The sequence below is a fragment of the Macrobrachium rosenbergii genome, chromosome 36 (assembly GCF_040412425.1).
Source record: "Macrobrachium rosenbergii isolate ZJJX-2024 chromosome 36, ASM4041242v1, whole genome shotgun sequence".
Taxonomy (NCBI): domain Eukaryota; kingdom Metazoa; phylum Arthropoda; class Malacostraca; order Decapoda; family Palaemonidae; genus Macrobrachium; species Macrobrachium rosenbergii.
Window position 1 is genome coordinate 18,016,090 of NC_089776.1, and position 25,117 is coordinate 18,041,206.

At 37.4% G+C, this 25,117-nt stretch overlaps 1 protein-coding gene across 3 annotated transcripts in view; it reads left to right on the plus strand.

Moving 5' to 3' along the window:
* The window catches only part of LOC136824984 (gamma-aminobutyric acid receptor alpha-like), a 78,805-nt gene that overhangs the window by 43,126 nt on the left and 10,562 nt on the right, over window positions 1-25,117 (plus strand). For all 3 annotated transcript variants that reach the window (XM_067080973.1, XM_067080974.1, XM_067080972.1), the window contains 6 exons: window positions 10,671-10,891; window positions 20,691-20,773; window positions 21,409-21,543; window positions 23,550-23,702; window positions 24,086-24,219; window positions 24,743-24,916. In XM_067080973.1, coding sequence (XP_066937074.1) covers window positions 10,671-10,891; window positions 20,691-20,773; window positions 21,409-21,543; window positions 23,550-23,702; window positions 24,086-24,219; window positions 24,743-24,916 — 900 coding nt within the window. The remainder of the gene's footprint in view (window positions 1-10,670; window positions 10,892-20,690; window positions 20,774-21,408; window positions 21,544-23,549; window positions 23,703-24,085; window positions 24,220-24,742; window positions 24,917-25,117) is intronic.

Here is a 25,117-nt window from a genome sequence, read left to right on the forward strand (position 1 = left end):
TTTGCTTACCTACTCTAGCCCAGATTCATGATTGTTTACCACTTTTTTTTTTAGCCAATCACAGCCCGTTCTAATGTTTATTTATCACTTTTAACCAGTTAATCTACTTTTAGCTTTTAACCGACCCTGGCCTACTGAAAGTTTACACATCACCTTCCAACTAATCATGCCCTGGTTTAATGTTTGTTTATCACTTTTTAACCAACTAACTTCACGTTTTTAACCGACTGTAGCCTACTTTAATGTTTGTTCATCACTTGTTTAACCAACTGTAGCCTAGTTTAACGCTTGTTTACTACTTTTTTTTAACCAAATATAGCATAGTTTAATGTTTGTTTATCACTTTAAATCCACTGTATCTTAGTTTTATGTTTGTTTATCACATTTAACCAATTGTAGCATAATTTGACGTTTGTGCATATAACTTTTTAACCAATTCTAGCTCAGTTTAATGTTTGTTTAGCAGTTTTTTATCTTTTATAATCTAGTTTAAGGCTCGTTTATCATTTTTGCCCAGATCCATCCTAGTGTAAAGATTTGTCACTATTTAAGCAATTATAGTCCATTTCAATCTTTATCTATCACTTTTTAACCAACTCTAGTTTAATTTCGTGTTTTTTTCGTTTTTTAACCAGTTATAGGGCAGTTTGATGTTTCCTCGTTTATCAATGCTAGTTTAGTCTTATTTCGCATTTTCTTTTAAGAATCAGTTCTACCGTTATTTATCTCTCCTCGTTAATCAGTTCTGATCTCTTCTAGTGTTTTCTTATTTCTTCACGTTAATCATTGTGTCGATTCTCTTTTATTTGCATTTAACCGTTTTCTTAATTAACTGTCCTAGTTCGTCGCGTAACGTTAACTCGTTAGAGCTGTATTTCCTCTTTGTTCCTTTCTTCTCGTTATTCAATTTTAGTTTAGTCCCATTTTTATTCCGTGCCTCTTGGTAAACGATTCTAGCATACTTTGATTTTTAGTAATTTCTCCTTAATCGATTTCACCGCAGTTTCATTTCCTTAAGTTCTAAGTAATCCATTTTAGCGCAGGTGATTTTTTGCAAAGATGTCATAGAGTAATTACGTCATCGTTCGTCACTCCCCGCTAATCGATTTTTGTCCAGTTTCATATTTACTCCTCGCAAAGGCCTGTTTTATTTTAGCCACTCTCAATGCGCCTCGTTTCAATTGTTCATCGCTTCTCGTTAGTCTATTCACGTTTTCGTTTTTAGTTTTCTGTAAAAGAAAAAAACTATTGAGATGGCTATTAATGTCTGTCCGTTCGCACTTTTCCTGTCCGCCCTCAGATCTTAAAAACTACTGAGGCTAGAGGGCTGCAAATTGGTATGTTGATCATCCACCCTCCAATCATCAAACATACCAAATTGTAGCCCTCTAGCCTCAGTAGTTTTTATTTTATTTAAGGTTAAAGTTAGCCATGATCGTTAGTTTGGCACCGCTGTAGGTGCCAACAACATAGGCCACCGCTGGGCCGTGGCTTAAAGTTTCATGGGCCGCCGCTGAGAGTTTCATACAGCATTATACGCAGTACAGATAACTCGATTGCGCTGAAGAAACTTCGGAGCATTTTTTACTTGTTTATTTTTTATCTGTTATTTTCTTGTCAGTATCTGCTGCGTGGGAACTATGTGTTTTGTTATACTTGAAAAAACTTTCCTAATTAGTAAAAACGTAAAACATGCCCCGATAAAAACTGTTTCTTTTGAATAGGTTTCTGAGAATGCTCCATTTGTCATTTGTATGGAACCTGACAACTTAGCAGCCATTTGACCGCTAAGTTTACAGGTTCCATACAAGTCTGTCTGTCTATATATATATATATATATATATATATATATATATATATATATATATATATATATATATATATATATATATATATATATATGTTTATATATATATATATACTGTACATATATATAATCTATCTATCTATCCATCTTTATATTTTGTATATATATATAATCTATGTATATATATCTATATATTTATATATATATGTATATATATATATATATATATATATATATATATATATATATATATATATATATATATATATATATATATATATGAAGAAAAAAACTTGAGCATTTACTCGCTCGTTTGTCTAATGGCAGTAGAATGTTTCGTACTGTCTAGTTTCGTACAAGTTCAAAGTGCTAAAGGACTTGTCTCTTTCAGATTCGAACGATTTCAGCAATTAGTATCAAGACGCACATAAGAAATCTCTGTATTTTCTTAGGTACATGAGTTATGACTTCGTCTGTACCTTGCAGCCAACTTTTCATATTTTCTGCAGAATAGACTTTACTCTATTTAGATTTATCAGCTTGAAAGATGCAAGTATATAGCTTGTCATTCAGTTAGTAACGTGACATCAGTGGAAAAAAGTTAGGTACACCTTAGTTTAATCAGACCACTGAGCTGAATAACAGCTCTCCTAGAGAGGGCTGGCCCGAAGGATTAGATTTATTTTACGTGGCTAAGAAGCAGTTGGTTACCTAGCAACGGGACCTACAGCTTATTGTGGAATCCGAACCACATTATAACGAGAAATGGATTTCTATCACCAGAAATAAATTTCTCTAATTCTTCATTTGCCGGTCGGAAAATTGGACGCGGGCCCAGCAGAGTGCTAGCCGAAAATGACACCAACCCGTCCTATGAGGAACTACTTATCTCAATACGTCCTTAACCACTAAAAGGGTTAAATATACCCAATGTTGGGGAGAAATTAATGGCCGTCTTAATTTTACCTAATAACAGTTACAGAAGAGAACATGCCTCGTAGTATCAAATATACTTTTTATCTTGAGGCTACACTGTGGATTGAATGTTTGTGTAAAAGTGTATTTAAGTCATGAGACTCTTCATAGTGCATGACTCCGATTATTCCCTTTGTGGTAACTCACAGTAATGAATGACCTGAGGACTCAAATAACTGCGTCCTGATGGAAGATTTTACCTTCTCGGTGGCACTCAGAAAACGAAAGCTTACTTATACCAGAAGGGGTTTTTCATCTGACTAATTTTCTAGCAAAATAGACTTGACATTCGCTCATAACTGTTGTCGTTTTTTGCAGGTTATAGTCAATACTGAACGCAACAATGCTTACTCCACTTTAGTTTTCTGTAAAAGAAAACTATTGAGATAGCTTTGTCTGTCCGTTCGCCCTCAGATCTTAAAAACTACTGAGGCTAGAGGGCTGCAAATTGTTATGTTGATCATCCACCCCCCAATCATCACACATACCAAATTACAGCCCTCTAGCCTCAGTAGTTTTTTTTTTTTATTTAAGTTTAGCCATGGGTCTTACGTCTGGTACCGCCGAGTCCAATTCCGGAGGCGTCGCCGATGCACCATCACTTGACCGTATCTGTGGAGCAACTGAGCGCTGCCCGGTCGTAGCTGAGAGTTTCATACGGCAGTACATCGAGAGTTTCATACAGCATTGTACTCTGTACAGAAAAATAGATTGCGCTGAATTCAGAAACATCGATGCATTGTTTACTTGTCTCTAAACATCAACAATTTTGTCAACATTACTATTATCTCAATGGCCCTTCGCAAAATCGGTCTCCCTAATCTGCGTTTACCATAACTGGGACAAAGTATATAATTCACTGAACTGTCAAATGAATGTTCAAATTCATAAAGGCACCATACGCCTCACCATATCGTTCACCCTAAAGATTCGGAGTGCCGGAGTGCAGATGGTATTGAATCTGGTACTAACAATGTCAAGCGTTGAATCTTGCGACACAACCCGGGTCACGATATAAAAAGTGAGTCTGAATGACACTAGTGCTTTATTGCATTTACTTAGGGGAGAGAGACACAGAAGGAGAGGCCGAATGGAATCTCGAAACTGGCCACCAGTTTTGACATTGGCAGCCAATAAGCAAACATGGAAAAAATGGAATGGGGGCAGGAAAAGGGACGGGTGAGGAGGAGGAAGAGGAAGAGGAAGAGGAGAGAAATTAAGTGACTAGTATTCAATTCCGGGGCTGCCTTGCAATGAAAGCCCGATCGAAGTCACCTTCCCGGCTTGGTGGTTTAAGCCCACTGTTACGAATAATAATCGCGTGAAACGCAACAGGGTAAACTTCTCCACATGTTCGTTGAATCGTCCTTCATTGGTAGGGTGGGTAGAGCGTTCGGCTAGAACGCTGTTGGCCCAGCGTTCGACTCTCCGACCGGCCAATGAAGAGTTAGGGGAATTTATTTCTCGTGATAGAAATTCATTTCTCGTCATAATGTGGTTCGGATTCCACAATAAGCTGTACATTATAGGTCCCGTTGCTAGTAACCAGTTGGTTCTTAGCCACGTAAAATAAATCTAATCCTTCGGGACAGCCCTAGGAGAGTTGTTAATCAGCTCAGTGGTCTGGTTAAACTAAGATATATTTTTTTTTATTCGCTGAATCACGCATTTCTTAATCACAGACATAGTTTCACTTTTCTCAGTCATTCTCAAATGCACATCGTAACTCTGCAGTACTTTCCTTTTCTCTTTATTCTCAGTGTCGCCCAAATCCGTCATATCTGTGACTTACTGTAGCTGGCTCTTCGGACTTTGAACACCAGAGGCCCAAAGTCACTCGGCCTACTTCAGGATGCTCGTTCGTTTAGATCCATCCTTTGCGTTGCCCATTGGCCTCCTTGGTTGAATCCTCTCTAGGGGAGACAGAAGAAAGTAGCAAGGTTGTCTTGTTCGACCATGGCGGCGATAGGCGGTGAAGCGAAACTTTATCTTCCGGTAGAAACAGGGTAGACTCGATGGGTCATTCAAATGCCGGTGCGATTGGGACACCATCTACGGCGGAAGAATTCCCTCAGGAAAAGCGCTTCGGCAATTTCCAAGGAGCAAAGCAAACATGGATTTAAGGCAGACATCGGGAGGGAAAATGGAATTGAGATTAGTGTGTGCGTGCTTTCTCTCTGTCTCTCTCTCTCTCGTTATGTACAAGCACACACGTGTATATATCTATCTATCTATCTATCTATATATATATATATATATATTATATATATATATATATATATATATATATATATATATATATATATATATATATATATATATATATATATATATATATATATATATATATATCGTGTGTGTGCTTGTACATAACAAAAGAGAGAGAGAGAGAGAGAGAGAGAGAGAGAGAGAGAGAGAGAGAGAGAGAGAGAGAGAGAGAGAGAGAGAAAGCATGCACACGGTAATCTCAATTCCACTATCCCCTGTTGTCTACCCTGAATCCTAAATCCATATATATATATATATATATATATATATATATATATATATATATATATATATATATATATATATATATATATGTATATGTATATTCACACACACACACATGTACGTGTGTGGAACCCAGAACAAAAATTCATGACTTGATGGACAGGTGAGGGGAGACATGATCAGTTTGCTCTCCCAAATTTAGTGTCATTGTCACCCTAAAAGAACAGAACAAAGCCGAAGAGAAACGACCAAGAGAGGTTAACTAAGTCCCCTTCGCCTCTCAAGGAAAACTTAAATTTAGTCAACTCTGTATTAATTCCGCACTGAATTAAAGGAGATTTATAGTGTTCCTGTATATGTTTACCACATTGATCGTATAAGTTATGATCTGTAAACCCGACATGAAATGGATGACAGGTTAAATATGACCTTTTTCTTTTTTTTAAGGACTTTTTAAAATTTTTTGTGTGTGTAACGAAAGTGTGGATGTTTAATCTACAATAGTTACTCGTATAACTTGTTTTGTACATGTGATGAATGTTGCACTATTAGTCCTCGATAATTAGAGTTAATTATCTTTTGATTATTTTCTTCTGCATTGCCGATGACTTTCTCAGCTTTATTTAATTATGTTTTAGATGCGGAGACAAGTTAGAAGAACTTACAAGAGCAGCGGAACCATTTGTTCCCTCGTATAACAGTTAATTTGCTGCGTTTCGGCATTGCTTTCATTCTTTTGTTAATCTACTGTAATTAGAATGAATTAATAACTTTGATTGGCTACAGGGAAGATTTCAGTTACAAAGGATCTTTCATGTTGAAAATCTGGCTAAAAGATCTCATGTTATCGCAACGGACATCATAATCACGTGAATATTTAAATATAAAATCTTCTCATGTTTTCTGCTACTGTTGAACGATTTGCTCTTCTTATATTTTATTTATGATTAGTTATGAGTAAGAATTCATAGTAGAAATCAAGTTTAAAAGTTTTAAAACCAGTAGGTTTTAAAAGCGACAACAGAATTATTTACTCTAGGCACAACTTAGCATGAACCCCACTACTGCTTCACATATTGCCAATTTAAGAGTTACAAAAGTCATTACTTAAATGTTTCCTTCTCTTCAAGTTGTATTTATCATCATCAGGTTGAAAAAATGCTGATAAAAGACATTTTTTTGTTTTGTTTTTGGTGAAGTAACCTCTCTGTATCACGAAGGAAAATTACAATTTGGGCTCCAGTTTAAGAAAATAAACTAATTTTCTTTGCACAAGATGCTCTGCACTTTGCATTGTTGCAAAGATGCACATTGCCTGTTTAACTTGGTAGGAAAATGGTCTGAAGCCTTGCTCTGATTAACCAACCAATGCAATGTGCTCAGGTTGGAGTACCTGATTACTCCATGGTCACATTCTCATGTAATAAGTCCATAGGCCAAGAACTTGCGTAGCTAGCAACATAGACCATTATCCAGTTCACGACGTGCGATCATCACGACCCGACATCCATACGTTGAAGATGTCTCTTACGTATTTCAGTGTAACGATTTTCCTTGTCCGACACGGCGTCGTTCCGTCAACCAACAAACACGACGCGATAGCCTGGAAACCTTCCTTTGTCGTGTCGTTCGGTGGTGTCGGATCGTTGGCGCCATGGTGTCGTATATTGTGAATTAGAAACAGACGCCGAAAAGGCAAGCTAGTGTTGATTTTGACATCAGCCATGGAGATTGATGGGCGGGATCGCCTCAACCAGGCACGAGGTTATGTGAAGCAACTTCCGTAGCTGTAGCCTGACGGCAATGAGGTGGCCGATGTGGTGTAGTTAAGCTTGGATATAAATCTGTGGCGTCATGATGATGTGTCGGATAATGTGAATAGGCTCTAAGAGCCGATTTATACTATCCAACAGACCTCCACGACCTGACAGATTCATGCCGGGTCGGACGAGTGTTCAGACTGAACGACACCACTTCAGTCACTTCATTGACGCCAGTCTATACCAGGATTAATAAAGTACAGGGTTAGACCGTCCCGGTGTTTCTGCGCATGTTTGTAACGTCACTGGTATGCACCGTAAAAGAAAACTAGGAAAACAAAGAAATGAAGGGTCACGTTTACCTTGTCTAGAACGGGTATGGCGCGTTCGAATTAAGCTTCTTTTTTATGAAGAGGATAAAGCACAAAAGAAAAGCAAGAGAACAGAGAACTCATCTATACAAAAACAGGAACGAGAATTTTGGTCTTCCCAAGTAGCTGGTTGATGATGAAGTCAAGGTTGACGAATACTTCAGGATGCCGAGAACGTTCTTTCATGATCTACCTCAGAAAATAGAGAAGATCTTAACGAAGCAGAACACAGCATTTCGGGAAGCCATCTAATCCACGGAGAAAGTATTATTTTGCTTCAGATCTGTCTTCCAAGGCTGATGTCAAAATCAACAGGTGTTTGTCTTTCCGGCGTCGGTTAGCAATTCACAATATGCGAAAGCACGACGCCAACGACCGACACGATAAAGGAAGGTTTCCAAGTTATCGTGTCTGTCTGTTGGCTGAGGGAAGGACGTCGTGCCGTATAGGGAGAATGGCTGCATTGAAATACGAGAAAGACTTCTTTAACGTGTCTTTGATGGGTCGTGATGGTCTGTCGGATAGTGCGAATGGGTCTTAAAGCTTGGTGCAGATAATAAATGTATAAGGCAATCTGCCATATAATTCGATGTCATTAAATAGATAAAACAAATGCAGTTCAAAGATAAGTAGACAAAGTGTCCCTCAGTGAACCTTTTACTACGGATTAACAATATTCACTTACAAATACCAATTCTCTAAGTTTGATGCACATTAGTACCTTAAGTGGTTCTAACATAATGCAGTAGATAAGGAGGCAGCGTGAGGATGGTTATAGAGACCAGTATGGTCAGTAACAAAGAGATCTATGCACGATAACAGCTACCTTTAAGTAAGTTCTATACGGTGACGCTTACAATTTGGAAGCTGTAGGCTATTTGTTAGCAGGTCTGGCCATGTAGGCATCAAAAGCAGCGTCTCTCCTTTGAAGTTACCTAACGCTCCCGGCTGAGGGTGCTGCTACCTTTGTTCATTTTCCATATGGATGTATCAGGCAACTGTAGGCCTATCTCTCTGGGGACGCTTTTTGTGCTTTAGAACAGAAAACGCCATAATAAATAATTAGTATTACATACATGCGTGGGCCACCGCTCACACACACACACACACACACACACACACACACACACACACACATATATATATATATATATATATATATATATATATATATAACTGCAATGTCCCATAACTTAACGATTTCTTCCCACTTTTTGGATACACTTGTCACTACAAAGCGTGAGACACAAATGAAGAAACTTTGACGCCCGTGGCAGGATTCGAAGCCGTGCCTGATGCGTTAGAATTCCGCCAGGGAAGTCCAAGTTTCTTCATTTGTTTCTGTATTTACCTACTTTCGAGAAGTTAAGAGGGTATTGTGGCTATTATCAGTACACATGCACCTGGTAATAAAGTGGCCAGTATATTCTCTCTCTCTCTCTCTCTCTCTCTCTCTCTCTCTCTCTCTCTATATATATATATATATATATATGTATGTATATATATAATACATAGTTTTATATATAAATATATATTACTGTATATCTATGTTTATATATATAATAGTTTTATAAATATTTATTATATATATATTTATATATATATATATATATATATATATATATATATATATATATATATATATATATATGTATATATATAATGATAGATTTAGTGAGACTGAAGAGATTGTACAGAAGATGGATATTTAGGAGACTGAAGAGATCAAGAAGAAGACAGTGAGGGGGAAAAAACGAAGGCAAGTTATGGAAAGTAAAAGGGGTAAGGTGAGCAAGTAATGTATAGGGGAAGCCGAAGTTGTTCCACAGTCAACTGCGGAGCAAAGGTTAGTGAACAGATGGATCACAGAACAAACGGCGCTAAGGATAAGATGCTGTCTGCAATGAATGCAGACCTTGGGTCAATGAAGGCAGTATTTTGCAGATAAGTTTAGTGTGGACAGGAGAAGAGAGACAGAACTGAATGATGCAATTAGAGGGCAAGGGTTAGTGAAAGACTGAGAATGCCTAAGGACGTACGGAGGGTACTTTGAGGTTAAAGAATCGAATGGCACCAACAGTTTATGGAATTGTAATTGAGATGCTGCGGTATGATAGTGAATGTGTGACTGAGAGGCTAACCATTGTTTGTCTGGATAAGGGAGAGGCTTTAAAAGAATAGGTGAGTGTGGTATGATGGTTCTCTTGCATAAGGGTAAAGGGTGGGACCAATAATTAGAAGACAAAACGTTGTGGGAATGTGTATGGTGGGATTTCCAATCGGCCAGGTAACAAAGATTGATATGGAAAAAGTTAAGAAGACAAAACGTTGAACGTTACCAAGTTAAATTTATTTTACCAGAACCAATGTTTATGGTGGGATTTATGACGAGAAATGAATTTCTATCACCAGAAATAAATTCCTCTAATTCTTCATTGGCCGGTAGGTCAGGTAACAAAGATTGATATGGAAAAGCAGTGCGGATTTAGACAGAGATGGGATCTCACCGGTCAAGTTTTTGTAATGAAATAGTTATATATGTGAGAAATTTGTGATGTGAAGTAAAAAAGGTATATGTTGCGTTCATGAACTTGAAGGTTACCTTAAATTTATACAACAACATACAGGCTGGACGTAATTTGATACAAGGAAGTGTGATGTAACAAAAACACATTTTCTGGCATTTTTAGCATCGTATCGCCACACTTTGCATCAAATCTCCAGCATTACTTGCAAAATTTAAGTTGTGCATGTTCATTTTTCAATTTTTTAACCATTACCACAACAATCACATGGGATCTTCATTTTACACGGATTTGATTATATAAGGGAGCGGAAGCTGCTTGGTTCAAAGTTTACCGGCTAAACTCTGAGAGTTGCTATCAAAGTTAAGTGGCTAAACGCTGTGAGTTGCTAGGTTCAAAGTTTAGCAGCTAAACGCTGAGAGTTGCTAGGTTCAAAGTTTAGCGGCTACACGCTGAGAGTTGCTAGGTTCAAAGTTTAGTAGCTAAACACTGAGAGTTGCCGATTCAAAGTTTAGCAGCTAAACGCTGAGAGTTACTAGGTTCAAAGTTTAGCGGCTAAACGCTGAGAGTTGCCAGGTTCAAAGTTTAGTGGCTAAACGCTGAGAGTTGCTAGGTTCAAAGTTTAGCGGCTAAACGCTGAGAGTTGCTAGAAAACGTGTTCCAGTGACGACACCTACAGACAGATGCTCAGAAGGAATGGCCGCTATCTGTGCTGCTAACACAAAATTCTCTTCGACAGACATACTCAATGGACTGCTACTTCCGCCAGTCGTGGGTAGACGAGCGCCTCGCCTTCTCCGACCTGGACGAGGCTTTTACACTGTCGGTGGCCATGCTGGGGAAACTCTGGAAGCCCGACACCTACATCTACAACGGCAAACAGAGCTATGTTCATCTCATCACCACCCCCAACAAGTTCATCAGGCTCTATCAGAATGGAAGGATACTCTATTCTTCGAGGTAAGTCCCATTATCTTTGTTATTTTGGGTAGTAATGGCAGCAGCAGTAGCATTTACAACTTTCCGTATTAAAAAAAAATTAATTTCAGTTCAGCTTAACAGAAATGTTTGGTAAAAAAAAATCGACATTCATGGATGCTGGTGATTACCTTCACATACGCATATATGACCCTATTTGGCGCAAAATCTGTTGGAGGTACTGTTTACATCTTTAAAAATATGTATGTATATATATATATATATATATATATATATATATATATATATATATATATATATATATATATATATATATATATATATATAATGTGCATAACATTGACGATAGTCATTCAATCCAGAGGAACGTTTACCAGAAACCTAGGTGATGAGATCCCCATGCACATTTGACTCCTGTTGTATATATGTATATGTATATATATATCTATATATATATATGTATATGTATATATATATCTATATATATATATATGTATATGTATATATATGTGTATGTGTATAGCCTAAATGTGTATGTATGTTTGTGTATATGTATGTGTAAATAAAATGGACTGTTGACAGAAATCCAGAGTTTGCTGTATGAACGATTCATTTATTTACTTATTTTTTTTTTAGAATGTTTCGGATATGGGAATGGTTGACAAGTGGAAAAGTATGTCAGAAGCAAAGGCGGATCGTGTTCTAAGTAATTGCTTTTCATATTGAAGAGAGCTTGGAAAAAGGCAGCTACCGATGGTTATTTCGAGTGAAAGTGGGATTTAAAACCTGGAATCATCATTTTAAAATATTGCATTCAGTTTAGTGTTTGAATACAAAATTTAAGATGATTTCACAAAGTCAACCTAATGATTTCAGTTTTGATTGCATAAATCACTTTGAATGAAATGTCAAAGAAAGGGGACAGATATTCTGCCAAGTGATACAAAGAAAATGATTTTACTTTGATGGAAAAAAGGAAATAAAGGAAAAACTCTTCCTTCCGCAGAGGAAGATGATGATTCCTCATATTCGGAAAATCGATACTTGGACGAACGACATCGGTCCCTCTTCGGAATTTGACTTTACAAGAAATGATTAACTGTGCAACAGCTTTTCACGTTACCGATTTTTAATTCTTGAGATGATTGATTTTTTTACTATGAACATCTAGCAGAATAAATTTTAAACTGTTTTCAAGTCTGAAGAGATGCTGAATAGATGTTTTACTTGGGTCTTTTGTAACCTGGCCTGATCTACGCGAACGTCTTGTGTTTTTATAATAGTTTTTGGTGTTTCCAATGATGCTAATTTAATTTAGGTAAGCTAACTAACGCAAACACCGCGTAATATTACAGTAATAACGAAAGTTTTACTCCAACAAACTTCCACTTCCGTCATTAACGTTCCCAAATAGCATAATTTTTTAATGGATGAGAGAGAATACGGCTTATTGCCCGGAAAGGTGAAGAACGGGAAACGAAGAATATGGGGCGCATGGCAGGTAGAAGTTGAGGGTTAGACCCACTAGCTGTTTTTGCGGTCCACTTAAGGTCTTTGTTTTAAGACCACTCGGACCATTTTTTGAACGTCATTTGAAACCTTTATTCAAAGCCAACTATGGTCTTTGAATTTACAGCCTTTCAAGATCTTTGTGACCGTTAATGCATTTGCTTTATTGTCAGTTACAAGAAAGACTCCTTTTTAAAGTCATTTTCGGCCTTTGTTTTTATAGCTGCTGGGGATTGATTTCTAGTCACCCAAAACTCTTTGCTTACTAATCCTTTAGTGTAATACCACCATCTTTGTAATACAAAATTATGGTTTGGTGAACAGATATGTAACGAAACAAGCCATTATAACGATCAGTTTACAGCAGATAGATTCCAGATTTCCTTCTGCTCTTTTTAGTCCAAAACTTTTAAAATTGCTTGACTTCAGAGAGTTGTATTTCTGGTGATGGCCAGGGGAAGGAAGAGGTTGAGGCACAAAGGTCAATAGGGTAATTTTGTATATATTATTATTATTATTATTATAATTTTTTATTTTTTTTTTATTAACCATGAGCACACATTCCTGTGCACAGTCCAAAAACTCCATTAAAAACAGCGCCCACAGGCGAAAAACTAAAAACAAATCAGAGAGGAGTAGGCTAATCAAACCTATTTTCACCCACCTCAACAACCTCTTTTAATGAGCTGGGCTGCGAGGAAAAGTGACAGATCGATGTTGTTTACAACTAGTGTGCAAGCACTGACGTCATTCGGATCTGATTGGGCGGTTGCGTGTTATGTCAAGTATTCCCAGAGAGACGCATTTTTAAAGTTAAAAACTAAATAAATGAAAATAAATAAATAAATAAACATCAGTAAATGAGACAATACACTCAACACGTTCTAGAATAACAGACTCGAGTGCAATCACGTTTCTTTTAAAGATCTGCAGTGCCGACAACTTCAAGTTTTTCTTCAGAAATGAAAGCGCCATTCGAACCTTTAGAGAGAAGAGAATATTGGAAGGGGGAAGGGGTCAGGATTAAGATCGGAGGTGGCCAAAGTAGGAGGATCAGTAGCAGTGAAATTGCCGAAAGAAGAATCAGTCGGCAAATGAGAGGAAAATTAGAAATCGTCAAGTTTTGGGGTTTTGCCCCGGTTCCCCTGGTTGTTGCAGCAGCTAGAAGAATAGAATAATGAACTTGGTTTATTTTTCCTCAAAGGCACTTTTCAGTGTCAAGAAAAGGTTTCCCCACACGCACATACACACACACATACACACACACACACACTCTCTCTCTCTTTCTCTCTCTCATACACACACATACGCACATGTACAGTACATATATATATGTGTGTGCATATACATATACACATTTTATATATATATATATATATATATATATATATATATATATATATATATATATATATATATATATATATATATATATATATATATATATATACATATATACGATTTTTCCTGGGGAAATGCTAACCATGAGCCAGTTATAGACTCTAAATGAATGATTTCGTTACTTACGTCTATTTTGTATAAAATGTGACTGCTGTTGACTTAGGAAATCGTAAAAACAAGGAAAAAGGGGGAATTTATCTGAGCTGAGGGCTCTACTCACAAGGTATTGTAAGTAAACACGTTAGGGTAAGTTTAAAATTAGCAGTATTTACATGAAATGAAATATCAGAAGATGAAATGGACTAATCAGACATGCAAGGCCTGAGAGGTTAATTATAACTGGGAAAACTTGAAAGTATATCCGTCGTTGTGACGATGCTAACACAAGGCACAGTCAAGAGAGATTTCTACGGCTAACAAACCCTCTGTAAAGGGAGAGATTCACGAATTAAAAGCCAGTAGGGACGCAATAAAATGTACATAAGACAAGGCGAGCACAAAGGGTGCCAGGAAACCTTGAACACACGATTTTATGTAATTATTAAAACACAGGCATTTACGTAACACTGAACTAACAAGGCAAGGTTGATATGGAAATACTGGCACTTAGAAATGGAAATCGGAAGTTTAGTACGAGAATTAAAAGAGTTAGGCTGATGGGAAGAACCTTTGCAACAGATCACTTTACCTTGTAGAAGAGGTGGCTTCAGCGAGGGAAAATGGCGGCGGAGGAAGGGCTAAGGGCTTCACTGGTAAGAAGACTAAAGGTCCCTACAAAATAGGACCACGTGGTAGGGCATGGCTCTCTGAAGGATAATTGTCCTCGCTCGCATCCAGCAGTGGTCTCTCTCTTGTTCCTTCAGTGAAACCCTTATATGACTTCGGTCAGGGGTCAGGAGGTTATCCGCAGGTAGATTGGGATTGATGTCACCTATGACCCAGTCCCAGATGTGCATGCCAGGTGTCCTTTTTCTTTTAATCTGCCTTCCCCGGCGCTTTCGGCTCCTCACAACCTCATGTCTGTGTAAACAAAAGTTTCCCGCAGTCATATGTTCGAGAAGAGAAAGTTGAAAGGTGATTAAAAGATTATGGGAGGGGCCTATATTCTTTTCGCCCTTCCTTGTTAGGCAGTGCCCAAAATGCACTGTTGTGTTTTCCAGCTTTAAATGAAGCATTTGATGGCTGGGATTCTTAGGAAAATATAATATATATACATACATACATATAAATTATATATATATATATATATATATATATATATATATATATATATATATATATATATATATATATAAATATAATTATATATAACAGGGGTATATATATATATATATATATAATTTCAGAGAAAATTGAACAAAACTGTCACATTCATCCTGTTTTAACTGTTGAATCGTGGATAAGCTTCCTGCGCAGAAAAATTCCTCAACACTAACGTCTTCCTATACCTGTGCAAAAGGCTCATCGGCACCGCGTCTTGTTCCTCACTCATTATGCAATTCACCTCTGTTTTGCTCGCACTATCACGCTTGCTGGATATTAAGACCCGTTCTTTCCAATATATATCTTTTTCACTCCATAAATCCTCCCTTCCTCTCTTCTAAAACTTACGACACAAAAACTATTTTCACCAACCTGTTGTCCTCCACTCCGCGAGAAGACGAAACCATCTCAAAACGCTCTATTACATCGTTTCACCTTCGCTAACCTTTTTGCTACTTTTACGTTTCTCTATATTTTTAAATTTTCATTCTTCTTACGTCGCATGTATTACATAAACAGTTCGTCTCAGCAACCTCAACATTTTCTGTGTTTTGCTTTCAATATTCACACTTCACCTCCATAAAGGACATCTGGTTCGACAGTCCAAAGCTAGGTAAGATATTTTTGTTTGGTAACGCCAAAAGTTCTGATGGTTGATCCTCATGTTTAATATACTCTGGAATCCGAAAATCCATTTCATATGAACATAGACATATGAACATAGACACAGGCTTAAGAACCGAAATTTGGTAGGTAAGGTACCATAAAAAGCCATTACGAAAAATTTGATCTTAATCTTTCTACAACTGACAAAATTGGAAGGCTCATCAACTTTATTGAACATTGTGCCTTATTCGAATAACATTGATAGGTGCGAGATATCTGAAGGTTACATGGTTTCTTTTGGAATCGGTAAAATCTGACATCACGGTTCTTTCCGCAGATTTTCTTATTTTTCAGTTGTAGAAATGTTGTCACATTTTTAGTCACAAATTTTTAGGGTGCCAGCCACATTTTTTGGTCTTATGTATACCCCTACGAATAGAAAAAAAATGGATTCCGGAGTATATTTCTCCATTAAAATCAACTCTCAAACATGTTGACGTTTCAGACCAAAATATATCTTACCTAAATTTTTGCCACTATACATCTTACGTTGTCTGTCTTAGACAATGGGTTTCCTTACTTGCTTTTCCTATTTTATGGCCACTTCCTTTCTCATCCTATGATCATTTGTTATTGACTCCCAAACACCTACACGAATCAACTCCTTTCATTCTTTCACTATTCATATTAACATTTACTACCCCATCATTCTGGTTTCCAAGTATTCTCTAGGCTTTACTATTGCTCACATTTACTCTCTACACTCTCCTCTTGTCAATACTTCCTAACTCTTTCATTAGCCTATGACTGGTCTTCAACGAGAGCTGTTAATCAGCTCAGTGGTCTGGTAAAACTAGGGTATACTTAACTCAACCTGTGGACCATGGACCTGACCACCACGAACATCTTCAAAATAGTATTTAAAAAATGAAAAATCATCTAAAATAAATGCAGGCCAGTACTTTCTTTCATAAACGAAAATGTATAACGAATAAAGTGTTCTGGAAAATAATTCTATAAATGAAAATGTAAAACTGATAAAGTGTTCTGAAAATGCTTTATAATAATTCTATTATCATCATTACACAATTCTGAAAGGCAGTGGGCCATGAGTATTTAGGGATGCCAAATCTCAGCTAGCGCTCTGCTGGCCGCCAGTTCGAATCTCCGACCGACCAATGAAGAATAAGAGGAATTTATTTCTGGTGATAGAAATTCATTTCTCGCTAAAATATGGTTCGTATTCCACAATTCCCGTTGCTAGGTAACCAATTGGTTCTTAGCCACGTAAAATAAATCTAATCCTTCGGGCCAGCCCTAGGAGAGCTGTTAATCTGCTCAGTGGTCTGGTTAAACTAAGGTATACTTCTTTTTTCAAAAATGGGCCATGGGCGCAAAAAGGTTGAGAACCACTGGCCCATTCCACATTCCATTCTCAACTCATTGTTTTCTTATCCCACAACTATGAACCTAATTCAACTGTGTTCTGCCTTCCCCATCGCTCCATCCATAGAGATATTAAACATTCATGGAGACAACATACCCACGTCTCAGAGCCATTTTTACACCAAACCAGCCACTCTTCAATAAAGTATCCTAATACATGCTTTGTTTCCATTACATAACTTTAAATTGCTCTTAGCAACTTGCTTTCAAAACCACATATCCTCAAAGCACCCTCCGCATTGCTTCTATCACTTCTGTTATTATAATTTCCTTATAAATTTATGCATGCCAGGCAAAGCACTTTCCTTTTCTTTTAAAACTCTTGCCATAACTTTCATAAAAAATCCTAATCTAAATGTAATCTTTCTTGTCTAAACCAACACAGTTTTTCCCTACTAACCCTTTGTGGCCTGTCTTAATTTAGCACTCAAAATCCAACCAAACAGCTTCCCTGGTATCCTAAATAATATTATGCCCCAGTGTAATTTTTAGTCTCTGTGACCTTGACCTTTAGGCCAAAGAACGCTTACTCCTCTTGGAGCCTTTCCTTCGCCCAGACATACACTACACACCCTGGTTAGGCATTCGGTCACACTTTGACTACCATATCACAGCATCTCATTTGTAATCCCATCACCTGCGGATGGGATTACTGTGCAATGCCATTGTCCTCTTGGCATCCCCAACATCAACTCCTCACGCGATCTCAAACCTACACTAATGTCTTCCACTCCTGCACCTTCCATCTCTGCTTTTCTTCTGCCCTCCACGCTCAAACAGTCTTTTAAAATATCTACTCCATTGACCCAGGTATACATTCAGTTCATTCAGTACCTCTTCATCTGAATCTCTTATGATTCTGACATCCTGCTTCTCGATCACACACGCTCACACACACACACACACACACACACACACACACACATATATATATATATATGTATCATATACTATTATGTATATGATATATATATGATATATATATATATATATATATATATATATATATATATATATATATATATATATATATATAATATATATATATATATACATACAGTATACATACATATATACATATATATATATATACATATATATATATATATATATATATATATATATATATATATATATATATATATATATATATATATATATATATATATATATATACTATATACATATACACACACACATATATATATATATATATATATATATATATATATATATATATACACGCAAATGTTGTTAATGTAAAGCCGCCTTTTCCTCATTAGCGACTTCCATTTTCCTGGAACCAGTGTGCACTTCCAGGTAATTTTGCAAATGTTCCCGATTCCCTTGTCAAACTTTTATTTATGAAAATATGTATTTTGCTTCTGGAGACTCAGTTCTTACCGCGCATTCCCTTCCACAGTTCTTACCTTGCATTCCCTTCCAGATTTTATTATTGGACTCTTCAGGCCTAAGGTAATTCTTAAAATTAACAAAGGTTCCGTATATCTTATAAAATGCAGTAGCTAATGCTAAAGATATTGTTGAATTTTTAATGAATTTGTTGGTATATTCAATAAGACAAGGCGTAATGACGCAAGTGAACTGAAGCGTCACAAAAGATGCCCGAAAAAAAGTGCGCCTCCATTATACTTGAAGAGAATGAAATTAGAAAAAAAATATACGCATGCTAATAAAAAGCCCCTCGTTCGCTAAAAATAAAGGCTATCGCAACTTTGACAGTTTTAAACATCCACAACAATAACCAGGCCTTATCATGTTGAAATATTTCTATAGAATATTGGTATCTCTTTTTGCAGTAATCCTTGTAATGCAAAATATTGACTTGGGAAGCCTTCTGTGACCGGTGGGGGTGCTGTGTGTGTGTGTGTGTGTGTGTGTGTGTGTACGTTGTTGAAGATGGTGTGGGAGGGGATGGATAGTGGGTATGTTTCTGCGTGGGAGGGTCGGGGTGGTAGGGTTTCTTGGTGTGAAGGAGACGGTGGAGAGATTGGAATTTATACCAGAGTCCATTTTGAATGTGTTTGGTGTTGAGAGCCACGGCGTGGGGGTTTACGCCGAGCTGGATTTTAGGATAAATGCCCCCACGAGTGCTCGTGGATTTCGCCTGGATTAGGTTGGGTGAAGCGATACATAGACGGATGAAGAGGCGCTGGAAGGAGGAGGAAGAGAGAGAGAGAGAGAGAGAGAAAGAAAGCGAGAGATGCTGTCCAAACTTCCCACTAACCAAACTCCTGTAAAGTTTGTTTTGTTTTAAAAAGATGGAAAGGAGCAACGCGCGAGATATGGAGATAGATGGATTAAATAGGTGAAGTACAGACGCGGGTAAGATGCAAAGAGAAAGATGGAGATTTCAGATAACGCAGGTTTGAGAAGACAGATAAATAGGTGGGTGGAGTGTTATTGAGAGGGAAAGGTGAGGCGGTGGTAGAAGGGTGTTGGAGGGGAAGGTGGGTGGTGGGGGACCCTCTATTCATGGCACGACGATGTCTCATTGGGGAAGAGACAGAGAAAGAGCGAAACACAGACACACACACACCAGCAACACACACACACACAGCTCGAGGCCTTCCTCTGTTTGTGCAGTCTTGATCAATGGGGAAGAGAGCGCTACCGACAGCAACTCATAACTTCACAAGCTTTCTTTGCGCCTCATGTCCGGAGAGCCATTTCGTCGTGTTTCAGGAAAGTGAAAAAAAATAACGGACTTTTCCGTCTGATCGCCTGTTGTTTGAGCTTTTTATTGTACACTCTGCTTTGTGTAATTTTCTTTCTTTATTATTTTCTATTTTTCATTTAGAGCAGATTTTAGGCCTAAGGACATTTTCCAGATTTCTCCAGTAGTCAAGAACAGATAACATAGGCCTGTTGTCCTGCCTGAATAATTTTTTTTTACTAAGCAAAATTATGGGATAAGAAGTCTATAGTAGGATATTCTGAGTCTTCATCCCCTTACTTTAAGTAATTTATCTAAAATCTTTTGTTATTTTTTGAAATATGATTACTATGTAAAAGCCGATGGGAGAGGCAACTCAATTCCCTATCCAACCCAGCTCTGATGAGACAAGAGAAAAACGACATCACTCGGAAACAAATGACGACCATGATATTATACAAGGTAATGAAAATGATTTTTTCCTAAGGTTACTTGAACGCTGAAGGGAGGCGCGATCACAGATCGAACTGTTCCCATACAACATCGTTGGAGCTCGAAGACAAAAACCATCTTTGACACTAATGGGGCTGGCAAATGTTGTTATGCTGCAATTAAAAAGAATAACATTCTTCTGGAACCTCTTTCACGCAAGAGATTGATTCCTAAGTGATGTGCGTCATTCTGGTCTGTAAAAAGACTTTTGTTTGAGTAGTTAAGTCTGGAAATTTACCGAGAATGCCTGAAAAATTCGGTGTGTATCAGAAGAAACAGCGGAGAGAGAGAGAGAGAGAGAGAGAGAGAGAGAGAGAGAGAGAGAGAGAGAATAATGTCTGTGTTACGTAATGTTCCTCTTAGGTAACGAATAAAAACAAAGTAAAACGGATGTGAGACTGATATCCAAACTTCTCTTAATTTCAGGTTGACAATCAACGCCAACTGCCCCATGAATCTGCATCATTTCCCGATGGATACCCAACACTGCCCTCTGCAACTAGGATCCTGTAAGTTAAGAGGTGACTTTCATTTATACCGAGTTCTTGTTCCCCCGATGAGTTTATAACTCTGCTTTCGTCGTTCTTAACCAGTTTGTAGGATATAGAAAAATTATCTGTGCAAAATTGTACGTGTTGGAAATATTTATTAGTGACAGTTTTATATATATATATATATATATATATATATATATATATATATATGTGTATATATATATATATATATATATATATATATATATATGTACACATATATACATACATACATACACAGTTTGTTCCATCGATTGACATTTCTCTGCACAGCGTATATAATAGTCTACGGGTAACGAACTCCATGATTCCGTATAGCAAACTTCAAAAAATGCCTAGCAACATTGTGTACTTTATGTGCAAAATTACTTGAATTTTACCAGTAATTACACGAAAAAGATACACTTTGTATATATATATATATGTAATATGTGTATGCATATCTATATACAATACGTATATAGGCCTATATATAGATAATACTGTATATATTGTATGTATAAAATAAAAATTCAGAAGAAATTCACTTTCGACTAATCCAACAAATCCATCTAGAAGACTCTGCATACATTTTATAAAAACTACTGCTGTTTTAATCGTTGTTTTTCCAGTCGCCTACACGACGCGAGAGGTTGTTTATAAGTGGAACGTCGAGAGACAGGTCGTGATCGCGTCCGACCTGATGCTCTCCCAGTTCGACCTGGTCGCCGTCCCGTCTGGGATGGAGAACATCACCAGGAGAGCAGGTTGGAGGAATAACCTTCTCAGTCAGTCCGAAAAGGAGTGAGAGTGGGAATTGAAAGTATCAGGCATGTTGCATCTCGTACTGAGAGGAGAGAGAGAGAGAGAGAGAGAGAGAGAGAGAGAGAGAGAGTAAAAGGCCTTATGTATGTTGCCGATGTGACATAGATTTCGAGAAAGCAGACATCAAAAAGCGTATTACAGATATAATGTCATAAAAGTACGAGAGAGAGAGAGAGAGAGAGAGAGAGATAAGCAAGCTTGTTTATGTTAAGGATATAACATCACAATTTCTGAATTACCTTATATGTCAGTAAAGAGAGAGAGAGAGAGAGAGAGAGAGAGAGAGAGAGAGAGAGAGAGAGAGAGATAAACAAGCTTGTTTATGTTAAGGATATAACAGCCCGATTTCTGGATTACCTTATATGTCAGTAAAAGAGAGAGAGAGAGAGAGAGAGAGAGAGAGAGAGAGAGAGAGAGAGAGAGAGAGAGAGAGAAGCTTGCATATGTTAAGGATATGTCAGAAAAATTTCTGGATTGCTTTAAATGTCAGTATAGAGAGAGAGAGAGAGAGAGAGAGAGAGAGAGAGAGAGAGAGGAAGGAGGGTCAGGTTATTTTTTAGGGAGTTGATCAGTAAAATGATTAGTTAAGTAGAAACTTTTTTTTGGCAGAGCAGCATTCACGCTCTCTTTCAGCAAATTCTTTTAAGCTTACATTAATCTTTGTTCATTCGAATATTGCAAAATGTTTTCTTTATTTCCTCCTTGAGCTGCTTATAAGAACTTACGTAGCAGATTTCTTTTGGTTTCTCTCTCTCTTCCCCAAGTCCTTTGCGTTTGTCTCATGTTGTTGGTAAAATTATAAATAAAAATGAAAGAGGCACGAGGGACTGATTCAACCATTAGAACTTTGTGATACATCGTCTATATACCCAGTTGAAGCGCAATACAGAATGACTTAACAGCATGACTAATCCTTTATAAGATAGTAATACAATGAATTATAAACAGTATGTTTGTGCAGTTATCATTCATAATTATGTTTCTCTCTCTCTCTCTCTCTCTCTCTCTCTCTCTCTCTCTCTCTCTCTCTCTCTCTCTCTCTCTCTCGGCAGACCTAAATGCATTTTCAACAGTCATCGAACTCTTGTCAAGTCTTGAAAGTCTTGATCAGTATATTTCCAGAAAGAGAGAACTTGAGGATGTTGACCTTTTCCAGAAAATGACTTTCCTTATTTCTGTTATCTTCATTATTGTGTACACCTCTTAAGATGAAACGTGCTCAATGGAAAGCTTTTCTGAGGGTGGAGCCGTGTCAAGATGGTGAATTGTTGAAACATCTGTATTTGATATTTCAATTTTCATTTTTGTTAATTTTATTAATTACGTGCAGGCAACATTCCTTGTCCCTCACCAAGAATTGCTTCATAGGGTGACAGTTTTGGTTTGCAGTCATTGCTTATTCACAGGGACAGCTTTGTTCCTCCAAGTGCTTCCCCAATTCCTTCCCCCCTAAAAGTGGGCTTCCTTGAACCTAACATGAGCTTTTCCTCTTTCTGGAAAGCTCTCGAACCTATGAGTCTGACAGTGACAGTTACTACCAGGTACTTAAAGCTATAGACTCTGTCGCGAGGATTAATACTGCTATCACTGTCATCCCTCAGCAAAATAGTGAACTCCTGTTAAATAGGTTGGATCAGATAAGAAGTATATGAACCATTTTTATTTATTCCCTTACCTGTTGAATTCTGAATAAAATCATTACCTAAATTTTGCGAAGCAAAATGTCATTTTCAAAAAAACCATAAAAGGTATTGTGAAATTTTAGCATCGAACCTTCACACCAGGCCATTTTATCTATGCAAAATTTCAACCTTTTGCAATATTACCATTATTATTATGATTTTACATAAGTCAAGATCATCAATAACTCACGTAATTCTTCATTTGAACCTTTTGCTTCAAACCTTCATGTTTTCTAACCCTGCTGGTTAACGACTTCGCGATGCAGGCGAATTCTCTACTTTACTGGCCAGCTTCTACCTGCAGCGTCACATGGGCAACTTCCTAATCCAGGTGTACGGGCCCTGCATGCTGCTGGTGGTCCTGTCTTGGGTGTCCTTCTGGCTGAACAGAGAGGCCACCTCGGATCGCATATCCTTAGGTAAGGCTTCTTGATCTTTTCCGGTAGGAATTTGGGCTTTTCCAAGAAACAGAATAATCGGAGTTAATATTTTCAGGTTTTCTCGATATTCGTTCTGCATTTTCTTATTCACGGCTGTCAGTGACGTGACAGAAATGACAGATAATAAACAGTAGATCATGAATAATGAATTAAGAGGTTAAAATGATTCATTTCAGCACACAGATGGTAAATTAGACATTATAGATTCTATCGTAAAAGATAAAACTTATGGATTAGAAATTCGACATTGAAGGTTATGAATTATAAATGATGACGAATAAAATAGACTATATAGATTATGAATTATGATCCATAAATCATAGGTCATAAATTACAAATCCGAGTTCCATCGTATCTTGCAGGAATCACAACAGTGTTGACCATGACATTTCTGGGCCTCGAGGCTCGAAAGGATTTGCCCAAAGTGTCCTATTCAACGGCGCTCGATCTCTTTGTCTGGCTCTCTTACGGCTTCATATTTGCTACGATCATTGAGGTAATAGTATACATACATTATCCATACATATATATACACATATATATATACATAATTCTGTGTATATGCATTTATGTATACATAATTTTTTTGCTTTACGTATTTATCCCCATGTGGGCTTCTGAAGGTAAAATTATATAGACATGATACACACACACATATATACACATATATATGTATATAATTTTTATATATGAATGTGCATGTGTGAGTATGAGTGTGCCCGCGTGTGTAAGATAAACTTTATTTCAGCTTATGCTTATATGCAGATATAATAAAGACAGTATAAAGTGCAATCCGTGGATAAACTAAACACACACACATATATATATGTGTGTGTGTGTGTGTATATATGTATTACCATTGCTCATACCATACACCTTCCACCGATCGATGACGATTGAGAAACAAACAGAAAACGAGCGATGGCACGACACTGGAATGACCCTCAACGCTGGTGCCGAGACACGAAGAGTACCGCTCCGTAGTACTCACGAATTTCATTTCGTCTCTTTCCCTTCAGTTCGCGTTCGTCCATATCTTCACGAAAGTTGGGTCAGGCGAAGTGTACTTGTCGGAGTCAAGCTCTGAAGCGGATTCTGATGAAGAGCAAGACGAAGAGGACGAAGATGAAGCGGATGAAGACGGCGAAGGAGTAGACGGGGAGGAAGACGAGGACGATGAGCCCCAGACAGAAGTGAGCATTTCTAAGAACTGGGGATCTTTTTCTTAGTTTCATTAAGAAGTGATCATTATTATCATTATATTAAACACAATACATAATATAATGCCCGGTTTTGAAGAAAGAGGAAAACAGTGCCGTTATAAATAAACAATAGCCCCGTCATATTACCGAAAAATGCGTGTTATAGCCTCTTGAACTTGAGAGAAGTTTTTA